Source organism: Mugil cephalus, chromosome 7, assembly GCF_022458985.1.
Source record: "Mugil cephalus isolate CIBA_MC_2020 chromosome 7, CIBA_Mcephalus_1.1, whole genome shotgun sequence".
In the NCBI taxonomy this organism is placed as follows: Eukaryota; Metazoa; Chordata; class Actinopteri; order Mugiliformes; family Mugilidae; genus Mugil; species Mugil cephalus.
The window spans coordinates 24,122,833-24,148,542 of record NC_061776.1 but is presented as its reverse complement, the minus strand read 5'-3'; the positions used below and the strand labels follow the sequence as shown (position 1 = coordinate 24,148,542).

The following is a 25,710-nucleotide window of genomic DNA, read 5'->3' as shown; positions in this document are numbered from 1 at the left end:
TCTGTAGCACAATTTTATTTTTCTATACACAAAGTAGCAATAAAACACATTTTGAATGCTTCCTAATGTGACACTAACATCTAATAATTAAACTGGTACATTCATATTAAAAAAGATTCCCTGAACAAATCCGTGCAACTGAATTCACTGCGTGGACATAAATGCACATATTCTCCAGCAGTAGTCCGCTTTAAACAGTAACCTGACTGGAGTTTGCTCAGCAGCAGTGCACACCGTCCTCTTGCCTGTAACTGGGTGACAGTAACGGTCGGCCTGTCCCCTTCCTCCACACACATCCATCCACAGTCTCCTGCGGGCAGGTTTTCCACAGTGGACTTCATTAATGGGAGAAAAGAGGAAAGACGCCTGGCTACTTCATCCACACAGAAGAGGTGAGGTGTGGAAATGCTCGAAGAGAAACCACATTCAGATTACTGCTTGAAACGAAGTCGGCTGCTGTTTGCCTAAATATTCGAAGTCCAAAAGAAAGGAGCATTTGAAACATTTTATCAAAAACAAGAGCAATCAGATTCTAAAGAACCAGGGATTACAGAGGCTGTGTGGAATTATGGTGGTGGTGGTGTTAATGATGATGAGGATGATGATGATGATGATGATGGTGGTGGCTGTGTTGATGAGTCATCCCCATGGTCTTGTTTTCCATGTCATCAGTGTCCAACTTCACCGTTGGTAATATTGGTGTGACGATGGACTGAATTGTTGAGAAAGGAGAATTAGGCAGGGAAGGAGAAATATATCCACATTTCACAATCTTGACTCATAGCTGTGTTCACTGTATCAAATCAGGCTAAAACACTGTATCGACAAATTATTAGTTTAGATCATGAATACGCATTCAGCAGGCATGGTCCTCCAGCAGACACGGAGGAACATTTAGAGATTTAGTCTGGTAACACACCATTGTGATTATAGGGCATGTTTCAATTCGTGCAGAGAAAAAAAACTCTTCGCGCAACTGGATAGTCCTACATCCAACCAGCCTTTTTTATGTAAATAAATTTCAACTTTTTGTGTGGACACCAGGAGGACTAGCTGGTAGCTATAGCATCAACTAATGGAGATCTCCACGGTGCTCAGCTGACATGTATGACTACATCGCTGTTACTCTTCTGTCCATTACCGCATAAAGCCTGTCCTAACAATTCGATTGGCCCTGCAGACCTTTGCTAATTAGTTCTCAATGGATTAGCTCCTCATGAATCCAGAACTGTGTTTCCGATCAGTGGTCGCCACTTGTGTTTTGGATCTCCTGCAGGAAATGTTTTGTGCACGACAGGTAGCACACATAGCATGCAGCTGGATGCTACCTGCTAATTTCCACATTCATTAATTTCCAGTGCTGATGAGAGCCCAATATCAGGTCCAAAAACCAGAACAGTTAGCTAAAAGAGGCTGAAACACTCCTGCGGTGAAGTCAGGCTGTGCTTCCCTGTAGCCAACACACATTCATTTATATAAATATATATTGATTAACAGCTTTCCTATGAAGGATAATTTAATATACATTTGATCAAAGGAGTAATTCATAGTAAAAACAGACAATCACTGGTGAAGCAACACCATTTACATACACTTGTGTGTGTATGTATGTTTGTGCGATTACTCACGGTGCAGTTGCAGATATTTGAGAAATAAGTGGCTCTTATTGCGGCCTCTACATAGGGGTAATCTAGGAGACTGTAAGGCAGCACTACATGGAAGGTGAGGAGACCACATCTGGAAGAAAAGGAGAAAAGGAGAGAATCACAATGTAGATGGGATCATGGTGGTTTTGTTGCTTACTTACATTATTTTCATGCTGTCATGCGTGCATGCATGGCGTATGCCTATGTTATTGAAGTTTTTTTTTTTTTTTTTTTTTTTAAATGTGACATGGCCCTGAAAACTTTCAGGGGAGCAGACTACTGCTATTTTTATAAAACTCTGGGGCTGTTTTTCCATGAAACCTGCCGCGTTCTGACATTAAAAGCCTAAAGTGTATCTGACTGTGAGGCAGGCCTGACCTGTCATAGACCAGAAAGTCATCTTTGTCGCCGTCCAGAGCCTCCCACACGTCGCTCTGAAAAGGAGCTTGCTGATACACAGGAACTCCAGGGGGCGCCTTTCTCTTCAGCTCCCAGTACATGGCCCTGGACTGCGCCTCCCGCTCGTTGACGATCATGAACGACACGTCTGTCAGGTTGCTGCGGTTCAGCTTGCCACGCAGCCTTCCGATTCTAAATATGGACAGATGGAGAAAGAGAGACTCTGAGGAACCACAAACGGCAAAGCAGTGTCATCTACCTCACACATCACGGTTACCAATTGAACAAAACTGAATTTAATCATTCACTTCACCCATATTAAGATTCACTTGTCTGTAAATTATTTACAGTGAGTAATCCTGAAACTTGTAGATCACGTCATAAACTGGTAGCACCACAAACTGGTACAAACTTAAGTCCAGCAGCGTTTCAGTAGCTCAGCCACGTGAATAACACGTAGTGAACTTCAACATAAAAACAGGCCTATGCAACTTCTCACCTGGATGCCTGCGTGAGGCACAGCTGTCAGCTGGCCTTCAGTAGCGCCACCACGGTCACATTTCCCAGCTGTTCTTGCATGGGTGCTTTGCCCCTTATCGTCCAGTTGGGGGCAGGTTTGCAGATCCTGGAGGCATCGTTGTCCCCCTCCACGAACACAGCGACATGCGCGGCCCACAGCAGACATGGCAGCATGGCCCAGACCGGCCACAGCCTAGACAGAGAACGCATTGTCCCCCCCTGGCTGCCTGGACAGAAGCTACCTGGTGAGAAAGACGTGCGCAATAAGACCAAAGACATGACTGAAATCTCAAATATTCATACATGTGGCCTTAAATTCAGGTATTCAGCCACTGTGAAGCGCAGAGCTGGAACCTTCTGCCTTGTAGCATAAAAGCAAATTTCTAAAACCTCAACAGTATTTTGTCTCCAACCCTGAACCAGATAGCCAGTCGGTCTGATCCCAGAATAATTACAAGAGTAAACCTTCATTGTCTCTCTCATCACATGTGGAGATAATCTGCAAAAGGAATTTATTGCGGGGTAAACTGCCAAAAGACTGAAGAATGTCGAGGGCAAATGGACAGGCAGGCTAGCAGGCACGGAGCCAGACAGAGAGACAAAGAAAGGCTGGGACAGAGATGTTTACGGCCATTAAAGTGCGCTAACTGGCTCTGGATCGCATTTGGTTGATTGGTTATCTATTCAGAATGACTTCATGTTTGCTTTTAGAATTGCAAATTTAATCTCGACCACGTCCGTCAGACAACCCCCTGGCCCCAGTTTTTCTAACATGAAAGAAGACCTAATGCATTCAGAATGATGTTAAAGATTCCCCCAAGTCCCAAAAGTAGGAACAGAAAAAATAGATGTCCATTATTTTGAATGAATAAATACGTTAAGATGTTCAGCCTTCAACAATAAAATGCTGTTCATTGAGTTGAAACCAAGTTTGATCCCATATAGAGAAGCTCTTACCTTTGTCCTACCTCTGTCCTGTTACCCTCACAAACAGACTGTAAACCCCTGTTTTTAAAGCCTTTGAGACTGAAGTACAACCCCCAGACTAATCAAACAGAGGAAGAGAGAGAGGGGGGAGAGAGAAACAGATTCTTGGTGTCAAAGGAAAACGTCCAAATCACCGGTTGTTGCTCAAAAAAAAGTGCGTCAACAGACATTTTTCTGTGTGTCTTGTTTGGTAAATTTGGTGTTTTTAAATCTTTTATTACCAGTAACATTTCACTAAAGTATCTCAACATTTACTGACTGAACTGGATAAAGGTATTTACACAGATTTGTGGGGCCCTGAGGATGATCCCTTAATCAGTTTTGTTACCATCCGGTTTTCTATTTGATGCTCTCGTGCCACCGTGATTTAAAAAGTTTCCCCCAACTACTGTATGGATTACCATTATATTCAGGAGTTACGTTTGTGGTTCCCAGAGGATGAATCCTCATCTCCTTTTTGATTGTCTGACTTTTCCCGTAGGACCACAGTGAGGTTTGAAGACTCTTGAGTGGATTAACAAGAGATTCAGTAGTGGCATTGATGTTGTGTTCAGGATTAAGAGTTTAGAGTTATCATGGTCATATTATCATTTGATATTGTCTTTTATTGTTTTTGGTACATATTTCTTACCTAATTCTAGGTAATTCCCCACACGTAGGATAAATAAACTTTGTCTTATGTGTTATCATCTACAACCATCTCTACAAGATCCACATTTTTCTGAGCCCAATATTTATAGTAAATATCTTCAAAACCAAAGACAAAACAGTGCATGTCTACAACAGCTATTATAATAAGCAAGCAAACATTATAAATGTTACACATGCTGAGCGTTTGTTTCTTTATGTGTGATATTAATGTTGAGCAATATTTACTGCCACCTGTGCCAGGACCAGAGGTGAATGCAACCACGACAAACAATACTGTCATTCCATTTTTTGAAAGAGGCAGGAAGCCAAAGATGAATGAAAGAGATAGAGTTGTATTGATTACCAGGCAAAGAAAACTGTAAATGTCGTAAATGTAGTGGATAAATGTCTTGAGGAGTCACAGTATACAGGCAACCTTCTGTGAACTGTAATGTTGCTTTCCATTATTTAAGCTGGAAAGCCCACCAGAGAACAAACATCTAATCTTTCATGCTAGTGACCATCTCAAAGTCCAACCTGGGTCAAAGTAAAAACGTGATGTGTTGCTTTATGTGGGGTAAACACAATGTTGACACTAGTTGCTTCATAGTATTTAGTTCTGAGAGTGATATTTGTATGGGTTTTATCACAAACAAATTGTTTGTTTCTATGCAATAATAGAGCCTTCAGATGCAGTTAAATAAACTGTACATTTATCTCTTGCCCTTATTCCACAAATTCACACACACACACACACAGACACACACGAGGGGGAAAAGAAACAGGTATTTCTTTCGTTTTATTTTCAAGCGTCACATGAATTACTGTGACTGGTCTGAGAATTTCTTGATACCTTTCTTTGTAACTAAAACTACACTGCAAATCTGATCACTTCAAAGCCATGGGTCAAACTGTCAACAAAACATAACGGCCAAGGTATTTAGTGTACAATTACACTAGTTATTAAGCAGTGGAGGGATTTGGAATCCTCTTTAACAACCAATATTTCAGTTGTGTGAATATGACCTAAATGGGCAACATATATTCCAATATTGCTGATAACAATAAAAGGAATTACTGTATAACAGAATTTTTAAAATGATATGGGTTGAAAGCAAAAGACACAGAATACATTTAATGCACAATTTCAGACATTCACTTATGTCCTATCTGCACACACCACCCCATCGGATGACAAATATTTTGGTTGTACGTCATAAAAAAATAAAGCTTGCATAATGTACAGGGAGGCGTCCACATCCCAAACCCTGCCTTTTACTGTGCATGTGAACGGAGTTGTGAATTTCTTGTGAAAGCTCTGCTGTGGGAGCTTAAACATGGGCGACAGATTGACCAGGTTCTGAGCCAAGTATTTGTAAAGTCCGGCTGATATGCCTGTATGGATGTCAGGTGTATGTTGTCTGATATTTGCCAATGTGAATTTTTTTTTTGTTTTCCACAGAAAGTAACGAAGAAAAACGAGGCTTTGTTAATTTAGAAATGGTGTCGTCAGATTTGTTAAGAAGACCTTGCTTCAACTCCACATTATAATATATGCTGTAACATACTGATATTACAATTTGACTCTTAATTACAGGCTGCATAGTCACAGGCTTTGTGGTACACACTGCTCATCACATATTCAAGGTCAGCAAGAACCACCATAAGCATAATTCTAGCCTAAAAGCAGGCCTGAGCATCACACACTGGCCGTGGTCTGGATCGCAAGCCCAACAAGGTGACATTTAATTGATGCGTAAGTATTTCATAGATGAGATGAGAAGCATAACGTGCGTCCAGGTTAGGGAACCGCAGAAGTGTCACACAGCAAATTCTCCCTTCAGTCTTCCTTTGGTAAGAGTTAGCAGTTCCTGCAAACTGCTAGGACGAGGACAAAACCCCTATCAGTTCTTCCTCATCGTTTTCTCCGGTACCTTCTGCTGGACTGTCGCATGTGGCCATGAGTCCCAGTCCGAGCTCTGCGAGCTCCTCACAGCTCATGTCAGTCGTCACCATGATCTTAGTCTCCAAGCGGTTACACAGAGTCCTGTAAGAAGGCAACGGGTATCCGATCTCTCTCAGGTACTCGTAGCCTTTGGTGCCGACCGCACAGCGGATCTTTCGGGCCTTCAGGATTGTCTCAGGAGACCAGACGGCGCGGCGGGATCGCTTGGTGAGGGACAGGGCCCTGATCTGGTCCTCGTACAGGAAGTTCTGGAGGCCCTTCTCAATCCGGTCGAGACGATACAGGCGCTTCTTCATTTCCTCAGCCTGATAGAGACAGAAAAGAAGATTGTTTGCTAGGGCTAGATTTTCTTTCCCCATTCCGCTTTGATTTCCTTTTTCAGTGTTACTAGATGATACTATTAACAGAGCAAATAATGAAATGGGATATAAGCTAACAGGAATTAAAATGGTCACTACACAAAACCAAGGTCCCATTCAGTCATTGTGGTCACACCTGGCATTAGAATGAATCTCCACATGTGTCTTGAGTCAGCACTTGAGATCCGACCGTAGTTTCACACTCTGTTGTAGCAGCAGCTTTCACTGATGGAACGCTTCCTACTGCTTCCTACTGCTCCTACTGCTCTATTAGATACAGGAACACTAGAGAAGTGGGGAGTTGTAAACGCCGTACATACTTAAAGTTATTATTTATTTATTGATCTCTGTCCTGATGTCCATTATTGTAGAGACCTGCACAAAGCTCAGTTTATAACTTGAAGCCTTGAAACTTCTATACGCAGAGCATGTCTACTGAGCTGCAGCTGTGTGCAGCACAGAATAAAAACTCTGGTAATAAAAGGCTTCAAAAAAATAAGTTAAGATGATCAGAATATTAATTGGTTAATGCTTGGTTAGTTTTTTCTTTATTGGCTTAGTTAGTAACTACAACATGGACTAAATATTTGACAAGGCTCTCATCACTAATGAACATACATCCTTTCCAGTGCTTTTTCCTTGTCAGGCCATCGTTCAAAGAAGTGGTTGTGCGTTTTTCTACTGAATGATCAGGGCAAAACTCTGAGGAACCATAGCACTGCAGAAAAAATGTGGTCACGTGCAGCTGATGGCAGCTCCAATTGTTGTCTGAGAAATACGTCCTGTGTCTGTTTATGTCTAGTCTGTATTTTAAGCTGACCACTCGCGATCTAATTACTCGGGACGCATCCAAGTAACGAGGTCTGAACCACCAGCAGCTGACCTACCTCCTTCTGAAGCCTTGTAGTGTGCTGTATCTCCTGCTCCAACTGTTTCTTGAGGAGATAACACTGCGAGCAGGGCGGCTGGTCTTCACCTGTCCTGTCTGCGTCCTCCTCCTCCGTACCGGGCAGAGGGTTGCGTCGAGCGTAGCCATGGTCCCCAAAATTCAGCTCCTTCTCCACTACACACAAAAAGAAATATCCCTTCTCTTAATACATTGGAGATGATTTGCCTTTCTTACTTTACTGTACTCCTGTAAAGGCCTCCTGTATGAATATTTTCCTTAACTGTCTCCAAATAATTTCAGATTTCGAACCAGTAGACAAAGAGTCAAATTAATAGTCCCATAAGCGCTGTCTCTTTTTGATCACTACTAATACCTGACACTATGATCCCCATGCTTATTCTATTAAATGCTTAGGTATGTTTACTAGTCACCTGACAATATTTTCTATTTGTCATTTAGTGTTGAGCAGTTTTCTTTCTTTTTTTGGCATTTTCTCCGTACGTAAGGTCGATGAAGACTCGAATCATTTGGTAAATGTGCAGACTGCAACACATGTCTCTGAACAAGCCCATCAATTTTTCATATGAAATATAAGCAGATACCCGTTCCAGCTTGCACCTCAGTGAACAACACCTTGGTCCATTAACTATTCAGAGAAACTGAAACTAACATTATGTCTGAAAAAACGTTCGGCTTAACATTCAAACAGGCCTACCTGGTTCAGGTTTCAGCGGTAGCAGGATGTATGGGGTGGTGACTGCAGGGTAAAGAGGGTCCCCAAAACTGAACAGAGTGGGGATAGCATTGGGCTTCAGCTTCTTTCCTCCCGCTGGGGACCTGGCTATTTCCTCGAACTGACTCTGCTCAAAATGGTCCTGGAGACGACAGCAAGCGCAAAATAGACAAGATCGTGAACAGACTAACTTTGGACGTGACAAAACACGGAAGTTGATATGTAATGAAGAGGTTATAAACTAGATGTCATCTTTAAGTGTAATTCTTCAGGAGCAATACGCTGTTTTCGTACCTGTGCTTCAATAAACTAGCGTTGGAATATATGTAGGTACAACTGCTACCTGTTTGTGAACTTACCTGACAGAGTCTAGAGTGAGGAGTTGGTTCAAAGTCACGTCGACAGTTGACGACCCATTTCTTCTTCCGCACAGGGTCTTTGGGGAACCTAAACAACTGCTTGCCTATACTGGTTGAATTGGAGCAGTTTGGAGCGGAGCAGCCGCCCATTTCACACAGTTAAAACAAGCCGCAAAGCTAAATTTAGCAAACGTTAAGTTAGCTTGGCTGGCAGTGGAGCTCAGCTAGAGCTTTTGCCCATTATTATTAGCCAACTACTTACGAGAGTCTAAAAGCAAGAAAAAGTTACACTGGCGTCAAATGTTTACTTGTGGAAACCAGAGTTTTGCCCTTCGGAGTTTTGACACAGAATATCATGAAAACGATTTGTAACACTTCATCAGGGATGCGATATTTCTGACTTTGTTTGAGCCAAAATGGCGCACCTCTTCTCGGTGGGTAAGGGTAATGACGTACTATTTAGACGTAACCGTCGTAAACGCCTGTTTGAAATGTTTTTATTAAAAAATAAAACAAAACACAGTGTAAAAAATACCAGAATATAAATAGAAAATTCCATGTTTATGATTACATATGTACGCATATTGAGTTTCTACATTTTTAAAACGTTTAGCAGAAAACCTCTATAATTTCAATCATGCAGAAGACAGAATGCTATATCTTTTTTTTCTGCCTCAGGACCCAGAGGCACGTTGAAATGTTTACGGTTGAGTCGCTGGTGCTACACGTTTCGATATATGATTCTTAGTTTTAAGCGATTGTTTAACTGCTCTATAGCAAGTTAACAATCAAGGCCCTCGCTTTAAGTAGCAGATTGTGAAAATAGATTAGTTTGCTAAGATAGCTAACATTCAAACTTTGCAGAAAACATTTTAGCCGCGAAATTCAGAAACAGAAATGACAGCTTCTCTGGTGGTTCCTGTCATTGATGTCCAAAATGACAATTTTAAAGAGCTTTGGCCTGCTATGGTCGTGGCCATTAAGACGTCGTCCTTCATTGCACTTGACACCGTAAGTGCAGCAGAAGTATTTATGCTTATGTTGTCTGTCCAGGATGTGCATGACTTAAACTGTCACGTTTTTTCCAAGGCATTGTCTTATATTAAAATGTATTTTCGGATCTAATGCTTTAATAGTCTAAAAAGAGTCACAATCCTGTGTTTTAGGAGCTGAGTGGTCTTGGAAATAGGAAGTCCTTGCTGGCCGAGTAAGTAAAGCATATTAAGCTGAAATAGTGTGACCAGTTTGTTGTGCAAACTGATACTATGGATCAATTTGTGTGCTTTGGAGACATGTCTTTTCTAGTCACCTGATACATCTTGTCTTGTTTCAGATCTATAGAGGACAGATATAAAGCTATATGCCATGCTGCTCGCTCTCGTTCCATCCTCTCCTTGGGGATTGCCTGTTACAAGAAGCTGGAAGACAGGGTACAGGAAGAAAACATATTTAACACTTGCTCACCTCTCTTTTTCATATGCATATAATCATATTTGGATGTTTGTGCATGTCATATAAGAGAACATGCTAGACTTGTGTTGTTTGTCATTAATTCATCTCTTCCCCAGGCTGCGGACACATACCTGGTCCAGGTGTATAACCTCACCCTGCTGTGTTCAGAGGAGTATATCATAGAGCCCCAGTCAGTCCAATTCCTGGTGCAGCACGGGTTTGACTTTAACAAACAGTACGGCCATGGGATCCCTTACTGCAAGGGCAATAATAAGGTGAAGATGGCTCCGTGCCACTGTGGGTTCAACACACAGTACAGTTATAACATAAGTTATAACATAATTCAAACTACTGACAAGGCTCAGTAGGCCTTCCTCAGCTGCCATCAGATGTCTAAGTGTGCTTTCTCTCTCTTTATGTTTTGAAAGGGAGGATCCGATGACCGTGGCGTCCACATCCGGGCGTTGTTCACCGAACTACTGCGTGCCAGGAAGCCCCTAGTGCTGCACAATGGACTCATCGACATGGCCTTCCTTTACCAGGTATTATCTAATACTTCCACTTTAATTACAGTGATATCAAATGTTTTTCTCTTATTGAGTTACACATTTTTACATACGTTAGATAACATGTTATATATTTTAACCATATGCAGTGATCTAGCATGTTAATATCAAACCATATAGGTTTTTTTATTCTCAGATTCAGTTATTTATCATCTGTTGTGGTAAAAGCACAAGTTTGCTTTTCTGTTTGCTTTTGAAGCTCTTGCTTTTGTCATGGCAAGCTGCATGATTTTTAATGACTATGTTTTTATGGGGTTGATTTTGTCTCTTTTGCGACTAGAGTTTTTACGCTCATCTGCCCGAGCGCCTGGCCACTTTCACAGCGGACCTGTCTGAGATGTTCCCTGCTGGCATTTATGACACCAAATATGTCACTGAATTTGAGCTCAGGCTCACTGCTTCTTATCTAGAGTACGCCTATAAAAAATGGTGAGTGCTGGTTATTTCAGTTTTTTGCTGCTTCTGGGCAGTGGTTTGTGAATCTGCAGTCTTAGCTTTTCTGGTTTTCCCTTTTGAACGACATATACAACATACTACATACTGTCACTTTTTGCTACGCAGAATTGTTTCTATATCATTCTATATTACTGTTGGCTGTAGACTTTGCATTGTGACCAAATGTGTCTCTTTGGCTGGGACACAGGCAAGGATTTTGGGCTTTTTTGTCAGCACCTGTTCTTTGACTTAGATTTTTTTTGTGTCAGAAGCATAAAATGTTTCTTCAAGACACAAATAAAGTGGTTTGAATTGAATTAAGTACACCCGTCATCAATGCTGACCTTCTGGCCTTTTGTGGGGATGGATAGAAGAATCACAGTAACGTAGTCAAACCACTGAGTTTATTCACAACAAAATGTCTTTTGTAAAATATATTGAGAGCAAAGTTGACACAGATTAAGGCATTTGTCGAGATGCCTTGGTGGCACGTACTTTATTGATCTGATTAGATGTAGAACTGTCCAGTTGCCCAGATCCACATTATGATAATGATTGAGTCCCGGCTACGACAGACTACTGCAGGAATATAAAAAAAACTTTAAAATTCTGTGATGGTGTTGTAACCTGTCAGAAAGGCAATTTTTGTTTCCTCATATCATGTTCTCTTCCTTCCAGCAAGCTGGATAACAGTCGCAGTGTAACTTCCGAAGCACCTGGTCCTCATGTTCATATTGAGTTCTGTCAGTACGCTGGTCACATGTCCACCTATGTGGACTATAAAGTGTGTCCAGCTGTAACCTCCGCTGAGGGACCGACTGACATCTGCCAACGCTTCTCTGTAAGTTTCAGTCATCACTCTTACTTTTCCTCAAGGAAGCTTTCAGTTTTACTAAAAGTTCCTGAAATAAAGTGGTATTGCCTAAACTGTTGTGTTTGTACTTTTGTCTGCCAGGCATTTGGTTGGTGTCCGAACGGCACCCAGTGTCCACTGTCTCATGACACAGACCATATCATCCTCCAGGATGAGAAAAACAAAGTGGATAAGAGGAAAAAGAGGAAGAGACAGAGGGAGAAGAAGACAGTTAAAGGAGAAGCAGCAGAGTGCTCCTCCGTCTTAGATGGTGGCCCAGAAAACAAAAAAGTCTACGTGGAAGTGGATCTAGAAGAAACGTCAAGCGACCAACAAGAGAAAAGCGCTGAGGTCTGTCCAGACAGAGATGGAAACTCCCAGCAAAATGAAAACATGAAAAGTGAGGGTAATGGAATGTGTGAAGACACCACAGACTCCAGGAACTCTACAAGAACATCTTCAGCTCATGATAACACAAACACGAATGATTGTGTAGAAAGTAGCACAGGAGGTGGAGAGATGGATATAGTCGGCGTCCACTCAGCTGACACTGAAGCTCAGAAGAAGAAGCCTGATGCAGGAACACATCGGGCTGGGTTTGATGCCTTCATGACAGGTTACATCTTTGCCTATTCATGCACCCTGATCAAGAAAGAGGTTGGATCAGCAGTAGAGGAGATGGAGGACGACAAGAAGGAGGAGCCGTCATGGCTTCCTACCTGTCTTAATAAGATCTACCTCAGTGGCAAGGCAGCTCCTCTCAATGTGGTTAAAAGCACTTTCTCCAAGTCATCAAAGGCCCACGTGCAGAAGATGGAGATGGTGTGGGGTGGAAGAATCTAGTGTGGACACTTGCACTCAGCAGAGTAAGCAAATTCAAGAGCAGTTATTTTTGTGTCAATGGCAGCAGCCTGTCTCTATGGACAGCAGTTGACCTGACTGAGATGGACCGCTGTATTTGACTTTCATAAACTCCACTGATCTAAGTGATCCACCAACTTTTCATTGGGTGAACCTCTGGCTTCATATTTCTGTTTTTTTAGTGATATATCTTTGTAACCATCAGCTGGATTTCTGTAAATTTGGTACAGATGTCTGCCTCATCTGGATTACTTGTGTCACTTTCAAAATTGTATTTTGTCTCTATCTTTGTTTTGTGAAATACCTGTAAAACGATTGTTAGCATGACCCTGCTACTATGAGTTTAGTTTAGTTCATGAAGTTGATGCTGAATGCAAAACATTGCAGCGTTTAGGTACTGACCCAGTGAGCAGCAAGGTTGTTTGTTGACATTCTTGGAGTTGATGGGGGAAATTCGAGGACTTTTTATGTTTAAGGGAGATAGAGCCGCCTGTTATGATTAGTTAATTAAAAGAAAATTAAATGGCTATTTTTAAATTGTCTTAATTGTTAAAGTAATACTTAAACCAGAATGTCCAACATTTGGAACATTATTTTTAACTTAATGGTTAATTGCATAGTTTAGGTTTAGACTTAGTTTCATCTAATGACAACACTTTTACACAAAGATTTGATAATGACAAACTTTGCAGCTCTACTTCAATAACACTGTTGATATTTATTATGTTAACAGTACAGGATTAAGATATGTTCAGGTTTTTTTTTTAATTTATCTTTACATAAGGTTACGTTGCCATATTCTTATGTGTCCAGCAGTCCTCTGTTAATTAAACTGTAAAAACTACTAACGGAAATAAACCAGCAATGCAGAGACAACTCTTTCAAATTATAATTATTACACTGGAGATGAGGTGGCGTTTGGTATCATTTTACACCACATGTGGAATTTTGTTTTATGTCCTTTTCTGGTGGAAAATTAAAAAGATTTCTTTACAAATGTATTCCTTCGTCTTTGTTTAAAAGAATACAAATTATACCTTCATTTAACCTGTGAAATACACACAGGTTAACGCACAATGATACAACACAGTTTGATTAGACAGTCTAAGGTATGATGCCATATAGAATGACTGTTCAGACATGGGTGTATTATATACTCACAGAGGAGAATGGGCAGACTGGTTGGAGGTGATAGAAAGACAACAATAACTAAAATAACCACTGGTCATAACCAAGGAATGCAGAATACCATCTCTGAACACACAACACGTCCAATAACATGAAAGCATGGATCCATCCTGCCTTGTATCAATGGTTCAGGCTGGTGGTGGTGGTGGTGTAATGGTTTGGGGGATATTTTCTTCAATAGAGCGCGTTTGGGATGTGGTGGAATGGGAGATTCGCATCATAGATGTGCAGCGGACAAATCTGCAGCAACTGTGTTGATGCTATCATATCAATATGGACCAAAATCTCTGAGGAATGTTTCCAACACCTTGAAAGTATACCATGAAGAATTCAAGGTGGTTCTGAAGGCAAAGGGGTGTCCAACCTTTTACTATCAAGGTGTACCTAATAAAGTGGCTGGTGTGTGTATTGTGTCTTGGCAGCTCTGTGGAGGTTCTTCGTCCTTATTCCAGGTCAGTTTGTAATATTGGCGTGTTATCAAATTTGTTCAGATATGAATTGGGTTGTCAAAACACCAAAGAACACACATATACTGTGGTATACTGACAACTGTTCTGCAGGATATAATTACTCATTTTGTCAGTGCAGTCTGATGATTTTAGGCAGGCCTTGTTTTAGTTGGTCTGTCAGGTGTCCTGTTTGATTCTCCAAACTGAGGTTGTGCTGACCTCCATCTACTCTTGTGTATAAGTACCTTGTTATTCAACCCCTCTTCACAGAAACTGTCTCTGTTGTACCACACGTGGTGACAACGCAACAGCTCTGTTTGGAGCCTTCTTGATGTTATATAACAGCAACAGTATTATGCATTATGCAATTTTCCCTAATTGTATGCCAGATTTGGTGGACTCTGACAAAGACTTTCTGTTAGTGCTAGGAGCCCCACAGAGAACTACTGCCTGGCCTTCTGAATATTCACTCTTAACTTTCAAAACACACCTCAAATTTGAACATTTTCTGGAAATTATTTATCTTGTATGGAAACTCCAAGGTAATTTGTGTTAGTTAATATGAGATTACCACCAGCCCACTGAAGACAAATCTTCTCTCACTAGGTTCACATATAAGGGTCTTTGAATGCAACTAAGCTACAACTGTATGTTTTTTGTGTGAAAAATAACAATTTAATTAAAAATCTGTTTAGTGTGCCCCAAATCTTTCTGGCCGAGGCCGTTGGCCTAAATCAAGAATAAAGTTGAAAGAAACAATGTCTACTATCGCACACCAGGGGGCGATAATAAAACATATCTTGAGGCTGTTCCACAATACAAAGGAGAAGAAGAAGAACTCCTCCGGGTTGAGGGTGGGGGGTACCATGACAGTTGAGACAGCAGCTTACAGTATTACAGTGTCCATCACAGTCAGAGTGCTGCTGTGTGAGGGGGTTTCTCCGTTTTTGTTTTGTTTTTAACAACGGCCAAATGTGTCAGACTCTAACGGCAGATAACGACAGCTGATACTCTTGCGTTCAGAAATGGCAGCCGAGGAAATAGACTACAACATCGTGTTTCCAGATGCAGGGATATCTGGTGAGCATCGTTCCGTTGTACCGAGCCTCCGTGCCTCGGATGGCTTAGCCTGCGTGCTAACTCCTGTCTTTACAAACAAAGGCACCCTCGAGAATGCTGCTGTGCTAACTGTTAGCTTAGCTTGCCGCGAGTGCTCTGCTTAACGTACAGTTGTGTCGTCTGCCTTGTTTTCAGAGAGACACTGGCAGGGGACAAAGGAGCCGGTTGTGATACTGCTGGGCTGGGCTGGCTGCAAAGACAAGCACCTCTCCAAATACAGCTCCATCTACAACGAACAGGTTAAAACTCATCCCATTCTCATATTCTGTAACCGCTTGTCCTCTAGAGGGTCGCGGGGGGAGCGGAGCCTATCCCAGCTGTCATTGAGCGAGAGGCGGGTACACCCTGGACAAGTCTCAGTCTGTCACAGGGATAACACAGAGAGACACGCCTACAGCCAATTAGAATCACCACCAAAATGTGTTTGCATGGTGCGAGGAAGCCAGAGTACCCGGAGATAATCCACACATGCAAACTCCACACACAGATAGACCCCATTCGGATTCGAACCCGGACCTTCTTGCTTTGAGGCATCAATGCTAACCACGACGTCCCCATCCCTCTAAAACAGTGGTTCTCAACTGGTCTGGCCTTCGGGACTCATCCATTACCCCGTAAAGACAAGCCATGAACCAAATCAAAGAAAATGCAATACAACTTCTCCAATGTATTGAAGATTGTGCAGTTTGAACCTGAGATAGCAGAAAGTCACTGTATGAAAACACAGAAAAGCAAATGTAAGCAAGTGGTGACGCTAGAGAGGGAACTATTCCCTTTCACGCTCAATTAGCTGCATTTTCATTCAAACTAAAACTCTTCGCTTCAGTAACTTAAGTCTTTTTTTTTTAACAGACTCGGCAGTGCTATCATGCACAAACACAAAATAAACAAGTCCAACTACTCAGAAAGGCCCTGGGTCCATTGAAAACGGGCATGTGACCCACTTTTGGGTTGAGACCCACCAGTTGAGAATCACTTCTCTGGAGGGGGGGGGGGGGGTATACCTGGACAGGTATCCAGTCTATCACAGGGCTAACACAGAGACAAACAACCATTCACACTCACACCACCAGCCAATTAGAATCACCAATGAACCTAACATCATGTCTTTGGATGGTGGCAGGAAGCTGGAGTACACAGACACAGGGAGAACCAGGTTAAAACCGCATTTTAAAATCAACAGGCTGCTCCACTTTCTGTTGTGTTTGAGAGAGTTATTGCATTGTTGGTGCTGTGTGGACCTGCCAGCAAATTTTGATGTCCATGACTGTGATGTTCATTCATGGTTTCTGCCACCGTTTCCTTCCCTTTTAGGGGTGTGTCACCATCCGCTACACAGCCCCCTTAAAGACAGTCTTCATCTCCGAGTCCTTTGGCTACAAGGAGCTGAGAAGTACGGCCCTCAAGCTGCTGGAGATCCTCTTCGACTATGAGGTGGAGAACAGTCCCATTTTCTTTCACGTATTCAGCAACGGCGGCTTCATGCTATACCGTTACATCGTAGAGCTGTTGCACAATGACAAACAGTTCAGCTCACTGTATTTGATAGGGGCTGTAGTGGACAGCGCCCCCGGCAGTGGGAATGTCCGCGGGGCCCTGCGAGCACTGACGGCCACCTTGGGGCCAAAAATAAGTCCCGTTTTGCGGTACGTCCTCCTAGCTCTCTTCGCAGTGACTGTTTTCCTCTTGCGAGTCGTGCTGTACCCCTTGACCAAGTACGTCCACAAGAACCACTACGACGCCGTGCAGGACAGCCCGCCCGCCTGGCCTCATTTGTACCTATACTCCAAAGCCGACCAGGTGATCAGGCACAAGGACGTCGAGCTCTTCGTGGAGTCTCTGAAGCTGAAAGGCGTCCCCGTGGACAGTTTCGATTTTGAGTCCAGTCCTCACGTCGGCCATTTCCGGGATTTCCCTGAGCGGTACGCTCTCAAGTGCCGCAACTTCCTCGTTTCTTGCATGAAAGACTTGGAAGGGACTGAAATAAAAAGGAGACGTGTTCAAAGTCAGTGAAACTTGGAAAGTGTCTGAGATCGGGAGATTTCGCCAAGTAGTCTTTTCACTAATTTACCTTTGACGGGAAGAAAATCACACTGCTTAGTTTTTTTCTGCGACGGTCAGGAAAATCAGACAGAAAATGGGAGATTTCTGCAATTTTGCCACTGAACTACATCAAGATGGATGTTCTCCTATCTTGGTGCGTGCACTTAAAAGGAAGGTTCCACAAATGTGGTCTAGTTACACTCCTCATATAGGTCCAGTATGTAGGATTTTGTGACAGTGGGAATGCAGACTCCAACGTAATAGCCAACTTGGCTCACTGAACTCTGGTAAGCATGAAGATGAAGCTAAAAATGCAAAGTGACCTCTAGAATCTAGAGTCAATGTTTGCTTTGTCTGGTCTGGGAAACATAATCATCAGTATTATATTCCATTTCCACCTTTAAATCCTACACACCGGACCTCTTATCTGTATGTCTTAAAGACCCTCCATGAAACACTGTAACTCACATGCTGCTGAAGCGTGTGAGATAAAGGCCTAACCCTGCCCTCTCAAATGTTTTTCACACCTTCATGTACCACGTTAAACTATATCTTAATAAAACCAATAGAAACAGTTGCTGTACACTGGAAAATTGGGACTTTAGGATGATATTTAGTATTTAATATTGCTGTGAAATGTGATGCATCGTAGATTAGTAGTAGTGACTCTAAAACTGATGAAAGTGGTTAATCTATCTTCTATTTATGAAATTTAATAATATGTCTCCTTATTTTCATTTTTGATTGGTTATTAATTAAATTAAGTAAATATAACGAAGACAACTGTCAAATATTTAAAATGACTGACTTGTTTTCTTCACTAAAAAAAAAAAAAAAAAAAGTATTTCCCTGTTCAAAAAGTTTAGAAGAATCGGCCCTGATATGTGAATCAAGGTGTGTTTAGTTCAAGGACAAAGTTGATTGACAATGAATGTATATGTATATGTCCTCCACAGCGGATGTGTTCCTTTTAACTGATGTGCCTTCAATAAACCAGAATGCTCATTAAAAAAAAAGAAAACTGTTATTTCCAGATACAGTGCGAGTCCTGATTGCCTGACCTTTTCTTGTGTTTGTTTGTGATGTCACCACCTAATGTGGCTAATGTGTGTCATTCACCTGCTTAGAAGTTGTTCAAAAAACAGGATTTAAATTCATTCAATTACATGTCAACCCAAACTCTTAGATATATGGATAAAAGGCTAGGTTGTGAGCATTTCTGTTCAAATTCTCCTTTTCTAATATCTTTTTCTATAGCTCCCCCTAGTGGCCATGTGGTCGTATTGTTAGAACCCACAATCGTTGGGCTAACACTACATAGGCCTTCTACAGACCACAATAACAATGACCCAACCCATCCCTTCACACAAGCACACACACATACACACACATTCGCTTCTAGGAGTAAGTCAGTCTTCAGTGTCTTGCTCAAGGACACTTTGGCATGTGGTCCATGCTCTGGGAATCAAACCTCTAACCCTCTGGTTTGTTTCCTTCATCTTGCTCATTTACTAACCAGAAGGCCTCACTACTTTACTAAACTTCATCACTTGTCTCACTGAAGGAAGGACACAGAGTAAAATCCAGCTGTTCCACCTGCACTCGCATCACCACCAGACGTCAGGGGCTGTTTGAGGAGCGCGGCTCTGAGATGGTCCAGCAGGGACGGTTATTGAATGTCTGCGACATGTCAGATTTGACATTTGGAAAGAGCGAGTGGTTGGCATTTGTCTGCGCACCAGGCCTGGCCCTGGCACTTCATGTATCACGAGGAGCTGCTCGGAGGAAAGGGAGAAGGAGGAAAGTTTACATATCGGCTCAGACAGATGAACATCGCTTGCTGGAGTGCACTAGAGATGGGCTGCTGTGATCCTGCTCCGGGGCCTTCAGTGACGTATGAGGTCCTCAGTGGGTGAACCAAAATGCTCCCCAAAAGCTGGTATCTGGATACACATGAGCACCTGTCATGTGCTGTTTGGAAAGTTTGGAGATCTTATGATTTACAATTGAGGATAAAAAAAAATAAAATAAGAAATCTTAGCAGTAGTAGAAGAATTCCAATCCTTTATTTAAGCAAAGTCAAAAATAATCAAGATAAATGGAGCTTTTATGCTCAAAAGTTCAAATGTGTTTGCAGCAACTGACTTATTGTGCAATATATACATATCTACATAATGTGTTTTATATCATTGAATTTCTAAGAAAGTGCATTTTATTGAGTCATTGTATTTACAAAGCATTCTGAGGTTTAAAATATACTGTAAGTATAACAACAATAACCATACAACCGCATTACTAGATGCAGGAGTGTAATTTGAAATCAGTTCACTGAAAATGAATGACCAACTTTAAATAATGATGGATAGCTTAAATAGCTAAATCCCAAAGCTGACATGTTCCTTATCAAAAGTTGTACAGAGAAAATAAGTTTGCCGCTTAACTGCGAATTAAAGAAATGAATTACCTGCTGGTTAAGTTATACAAACATGACAACCAAACCTCACTTCTGGGGGCATAATACACCCACACCACGAACACCAGTGTAAACAATGCCAATGTGACAGTCCTGCACTAAATCTCCCTTCATGATGGTTGATCATGATAGTTATCTCTTTCAAATCAACATGTCTGTGAGGTTCTCAGTCATCCAGGTCATGGTAATCCAAAATGCGTTCAATAAAGGACAACTGGACTTGTAGAATTTTCTTGAAGACGTTTCACCACTCACCTGAGTAGCTTCTTCAGTTCTCAGAGACTAGTGGGAAGTTGAGGTTTAAATAGGAAAACTCTGTGGGTAAACTCATCAGAATTGTGCGTGACCAGAAACTGGCGCCACTAGGGTTTCAAATCAAAAGTACAAAGTGCTTAAGAAAAAATATATATAAAAAACAGTAATTTTAAAAACTGGCACAAACAAACCAAGTTAATAATGAACAGCACAGCTAAAGTGAAAACACTAAGCCACAACACAGCACAGTTAAGAACATAAATAAAATCTCTTTTAAAAATCGTGAACGTGAGGAAAAACCAGGAATAACTTTCAGATAAAAGTATGTTTGAAGTAGCCATGTAAAAGAGATCAGAGTCAGCCCATCCTCAGGCAGATTCAGCTGTGGGGTCCTGACGGTGAACACCCTATCACCTTTTGTTTTCAGCCTAGCCAATGACTAAAATGGGGTGGTCAAAATAATAAAAACGTGTCAACTCAATGCAGTTCAACAGTGCTACAAACCACTGGTTCAAAAAAATGAGAACATCACTAAATCAACATATCTCAGTTATTTTAAATCTAATGCTGAACACCGTAACCTTCACAAAGCTAAGATTTAGCGCGGGACTGTTACATCAGGGCCGTATGAGTGTACCTAATGAACTGGCAGGCGGGTGATCCCTGCATGACGTTCCATCCGGACAGTGGCTCTGATATTCCTGTAGAGGGCAGCATTGACTCACAGTTCTCACCGCGCAACTTGTCACCGAGGCCTCAGCCGTGCGTCAAGACGACTGCGATCAAGTTCAGCACTGGATTTTTTTTCTTCTTTGTGGGCTCCTGAGGGATAAACACCGTGAAACATTACCTTCCGGAGCTATTTCCATCCACCTTTTAGCTGCCTTGAAATGGAAAAAGAACAAAAAGTTGGCGTGCTCCGTTTGCTCACCAATTTCTAAGTTTTCCCAAAGTCTCAGCTCCTCTCTTATTGCCATTTTTCCTTCCGAAAGAAAAGAAAGCGCGCTTTCAAATGTAAAGAGCCTGTTGGGTTTAAGATTTAAGGCCGGGGGGTTAAAGGCAAGAAAAGAGAATAGCGCGGAATGAGAGGATGAGATACACGTCATACCCCTCCCTCCCCTTCTCTTTCAGGAACGCACTGAAAGAAGAAATTACCCCATGGAAGTTAATGAAGTCTCACAAGTTGATGAGGGGAAAATTGCGGCGAAGAGGGGTCAGCGCTTTCTCTTTAGCCTTTCCCTCTTCCGCGGAAAATGGCTGCGGTCAAGATCCATACTTTTAGAGGACGCCAGAGCACTCCAACGCAGAGATGGAGTGAGAGAGATGAGGGGCAGAGCACCGAGATTAATGGTATTAAGTGGTAGCACTTGGCAATGCGGTAACATATCGTCCATGTTCTCTATTCTGGCCTGATAGTTTCATAGACCTTGGCTTTGCGCGTCGACTTTTAGCTGTGATTTACAGGATTCAAATAATCTGGGGGGCTTTTCATCATCGCAAGACCTGCGAGCACCTTCAGCGTGGATTCACATCAGTGCCCAGATAGAAATCTGGGAATGCAATCAGACGCCTTAAAACAGGCTAACGTTTCTTTTCTCTTCCTTTTTTTCTTTCTTTCTTTTTTTGGATTGCTGGTTATCATGCAAAAGCCAAAAAGACTGAACTCTGTCTCAGAAATCCGTTTATTCTCCGCAACCGTTTTCCTCCGGTTTAATGTCACCCCGGATCGCAGAGGAATGTTTGTATTTATGTACGTGTTGACATTTTGGATGCTGTCCTGTGAACCCCCCTTTTCTAGATCATTGGATGGGGATGTGCACTATTTTATCTGACAGGAGCACACACACAAACAGTCTTAAGATATGATCCATTGGCAAATCCCCGTGCCTTCCTCTCTGTTGATTTGGACCGATTTTGTATAATGTTTGACATTTTGATTTTACGTCTGACATACTGTGATTTCCTGGCCAATGATAACAACGCGGGGGGAAATTTCCATTTAAACAGTGTGCAGTGACACACAAAAAAAGAAATAAAGGAGGCACGTGTTTCCGCAGCCGAATTGATTTAGCTGTCTGAACCATATTTTGTATTAATTTCCCCCTTGTTATTGCACTTTTTTTTCTTTCTTTTTTAACACACACACACACACAGACAGCCGCGATCTCATCCACTCAGGTGCGCCACGCTGCCTTTACCGTGCGACGCACACTGCGCCGGAACCTCGCTTTTCTCTCCGGCTCCGCGGGAACAGGCTTGTGATCAAGTTGAGCGGGGTGCCGGCGAAGAAGTCACTCGAGTCACCCCCTCTTCCCTCTAATGAGCAAAGTGTCCCGTGGAAGCCGAGTCCGAGACAGCGTGGGAGCTCCGGCTCTCTCTCTCTCGCGCGCGCACACACACACACATGCACTTGAGAGTAAATGCGTCATGAGCGCACGCAAACACCTTCAGTGGAATGAAATCCGGGGGATCAGGACCAAAGTCCCGGCAGCCTTTGAGTTACTTTAAAAGGGTCTCGTGGCGCTTGGATTGGAGAATGAGGAGGAAAATAGACGCGCGTGAGCGTGTGTGTCAAGTTGCGTGCGCGGGGAATCGGCTAGTTGGACCAGACAGGGAGCCGTCATCAAAATCTCCCCTGGTCTATCTCAGCCCCTCAGCCCTCTACTTAAGACCAAAAGAGGAGGAAAAAACGATGGAATGTTAGATAAAGAGAGAGAAAAAGACAGGGAGACACAGAGGGAGCGGAAGATGGAGAGTGAGAGGAACAGCGGTGTAGAAACCCCTCAGCGTGTGTGCAGCCTCTCTCCCATCGTGTGCTGCAGCGGGGCCGCCTCTCTCAGCCTATTCAAAGCGAACGCGCGTTAGTGGAGGAGTGTGTGTGCGTGTGTGTGTGTGTGTGTGTGTGTGTGTGTGTGTGCGCGCGCGTCTGTCTGTGTGGTGTGCTTCTTCACAGATGTCCTTGAACAGAACCCCCTCGGCTCTGCGGATCCCTGCTGCCACTGGAGAACATTTGACAAGCAGCAGGCTCTTGTTAGAGCGCTGTCAAATTAAAGGTGTGTGTGTGTGTGTGTGTGTGTGTGTGTGTAGGTCTGAGAGAGTGTGTCTCTGTGTGTGTGTGCGCGCGCGCGTGTCTGTGTGTGTGTTTCAGAGGCTCTATTCGGAGCCCTGTCAAATTAAAACTACCAAACAAACTGTGCGTGTCACACAGACAGGCCAAGTCCCCGTGTATGATGGCAGTGGTAGGCCTAGGGCTGCTTTGTCTGTGTTTGTTTGTGAGGTGGGTTGAATATCTGTGTATATGTGTGTGTGCAAGAAAAAAAGACTTTTTTTTTTTTTTCTTACATGCATCTTTCACTTGTTCGCAATAAACAAATACACCCATACATTGTTGTGGAAGAATAATCCGACGAGGAGTGTCTAAAAGTAAAATGCGTACTGTCACACAGTATAGTTAAAAAAAAACAAAAAAAAACACGACCATTTATGAAACACTGAAAATCAGGTGATTTATGATGATAAAAAAGACACAAAGGAAGGGAGTGTGCAGCTCTCCTGCAGTTAGTGGGCAGACACGGATGTATGTGCAGGCAGTCTTTATGTATGGACTCTGCATCATTTATAGGATATCCAGCTGTGTGTGTGTGTTGGTGTGTGTGGGGGCTTTACATCCTCTTTGAGCAACTGAACGGGCAAAATAAGACAAAAACAAAAATCCTCCAAAGTGAAATCCTTTGGTTGACTTTGGTCGGGATTTACTTTGGGATGTAGACCAATCATTTAACCTGCAGGCCTTCCAAAATATTTCAGGTAATGATTAATCAGTCAGACTGCTTGTGATGTGGTCCTGGTACGGCGGTGCGTAGCCATCCATTAGAGACAGCAGCTGCTGCGATATTCTGCTTTGCCCCAAACGATGTGTTTATTTATTGTAACTACATACCTTATTTTTTTCTCGACAAGGCCAGTCAGTGGCAGTAAAACGTTTGCAGAACGTGCTTAGATACAACATGAATAAAAAGTCAGACATATGACCAAACTGAGCCATCAGTATGATTCACATAAAGCCCAAGCCGAGGAATGTTTTGAACACACACACAGCTTGTACAGTTGAGGATGTAATGTGAGTCTTACAGGTGCTGGTAAGACTGATCTGGCATGTAGCAGGTTGCTAAACTAAACCAATATCACTGGATCCTCAGTGTAACTACAGACTCACTAACTGGCCAGTTCATTAGGTACACGAGTGTAAATTAATGCATTCTATATCTTAGCTTCATGGAGGCTATGGTTTTTAACATTTCAAATAACCGAGAGAGCTGTTTTCATTTTAGAGCTTGTAATGTTTCTATTATTTTGACAACCTAATTTTAGCCAGTAGGCTAGACTAAAAAACAGAAACACTTAAGTGTTTAATTAGGTCCAGTGTAACAGCACCGCAGGCTATATCCTCCAAAATGATCCAGTTAAGTCATCGCTTTTTTTTTTTTTTTTAACTCGCTTTCAACATCAACCGAACATCTGAACAGTCATGAAGGGGGATTTAGTGTAGGGCTGTTGTATTAAAATGCATTTGTTTTCAGATCAACTGGCCAGTGAATAGTGTTGAGGCATAAAAGTGGTATTGATCTTCCTTCGGCAAGGAAGCAACGGAGTGTATTTCAAACATAATTTCAACAATGTGTTTTAGAGGTCACAACAGGGGCTAAACAGAAATCAGCTCGAGGGCCAGACTCAAGGGAGTGTGGATGAGGAGTAAAGTCAGCCGTGTAATGGTGGGAGCGAATGGTTCGGACCAGCTCTGCCAGTATTGTATAGGTCGCATATTGTAATGGCGGCACACTAGAGAAGCTGTGTTAGTGCTTTAGCTCCATTAGCAAAATGTTATGATTTATGCAGTTGCTGGTAGACTAATATCTTTAGAAGTTTTTTTCCCTTTATCTTGTAGCTGGGGAGCCGATTCATCTTAAAGAGTGATGAGGGGAGGTTGCTCTCTATGCAAAACGCATTAAAGCTAAATGAGGAGTCTATTACTCAAATCTGGCTGATAATCCGTTAGCTAAAGACCCCTGGCCGCTAACTAAGTAGATTAAGATATGTCATTGCCACCACGACCAGGCTGACAATAGTACACCTACTTATGTTCTCACACACACACACACACACACTTAAAAACACCTTGCTGTGCCTGTATACCGCCACAGTTCTGCTTGGCATTCTCACCACACACATATCTGGACAAAGCGCTGGTCAGTTAATCCCATACTTTCTCCAAACACGCGTGTGTAGAGGTGCACACACGACACCCCCCCCCCCCTCGCCACTTATCTACATACAGTGTCTCCTTGCCAGCTCACTTCATAGAATTAATTCTACCTCCTCCGCCCACTCTGTTGTGCTGCTTGTGTGTGAGAGCGTGTGTGTGTGAGCAATGCACAGGGGACTCATGAGGAGGCCGTGTTTGTATGAACATGGACAATTCATCATGGCTTGATTAACATAGAAGATTTTATCTCCCCTTTCTCCCTCTCC

At 42.5% G+C, this 25,710-nt stretch overlaps 4 protein-coding genes across 4 annotated transcripts; 2 read left to right on the top strand and 2 right to left on the bottom strand.

Moving 5' to 3' along the window:
• Positions 1-3,620, bottom strand: selenop2 (selenoprotein P2). Its single transcript, XM_047589475.1, has 5 exons — positions 3,522-3,620; positions 2,545-2,806; positions 2,025-2,237; positions 1,629-1,737; positions 1-712 (listed from the first exon to the last, which is right to left on the bottom strand). The coding sequence occupies exons 2-5, from the start codon at positions 2,772-2,774 to the stop codon at positions 584-586; spliced, it is 681 nt and encodes a 226-aa protein (XP_047445431.1). The 5' UTR covers positions 2,775-2,806; positions 3,522-3,620; the 3' UTR covers positions 1-583.
• A 1,336-nt stretch (positions 3,621-4,956) lies between these two features.
• Positions 4,957-8,926, bottom strand: si:ch73-382f3.1 (uncharacterized protein LOC100151273 homolog). Its single transcript, XM_047589474.1, has 4 exons — positions 8,488-8,926; positions 8,111-8,270; positions 7,394-7,569; positions 4,957-6,452 (listed from the first exon to the last, which is right to left on the bottom strand). The coding sequence occupies exons 1-4, from the start codon at positions 8,635-8,637 to the stop codon at positions 6,063-6,065; spliced, it is 876 nt and encodes a 291-aa protein (XP_047445430.1). The 5' UTR covers positions 8,638-8,926; the 3' UTR covers positions 4,957-6,062.
• Positions 8,927-9,105: 179 nt separating this feature from the next.
• toe1 (target of EGR1, exonuclease) lies at positions 9,106-13,655 on the top strand. Its single transcript, XM_047589473.1, has 8 exons — positions 9,106-9,498; positions 9,654-9,694; positions 9,821-9,917; positions 10,056-10,214; positions 10,368-10,481; positions 10,786-10,934; positions 11,619-11,781; positions 11,896-13,655. Exons 1-8 carry the CDS (start codon positions 9,385-9,387, stop codon positions 12,634-12,636), a joined length of 1,578 nt encoding a protein of 525 aa, XP_047445429.1. The 5' UTR covers positions 9,106-9,384; the 3' UTR covers positions 12,637-13,655.
• A 1,472-nt stretch (positions 13,656-15,127) lies between these two features.
• Positions 15,128-18,490, top strand: tmem53 (transmembrane protein 53). The gene is made up of 3 exons (XM_047590667.1): positions 15,128-15,371; positions 15,546-15,649; positions 16,725-18,490. The coding sequence occupies exons 1-3, from the start codon at positions 15,317-15,319 to the stop codon at positions 17,421-17,423; spliced, it is 858 nt and encodes a 285-aa protein (XP_047446623.1). The 5' UTR covers positions 15,128-15,316; the 3' UTR covers positions 17,424-18,490.
• The last annotated feature ends 7,220 nt before the right edge of the window (positions 18,491-25,710 follow it).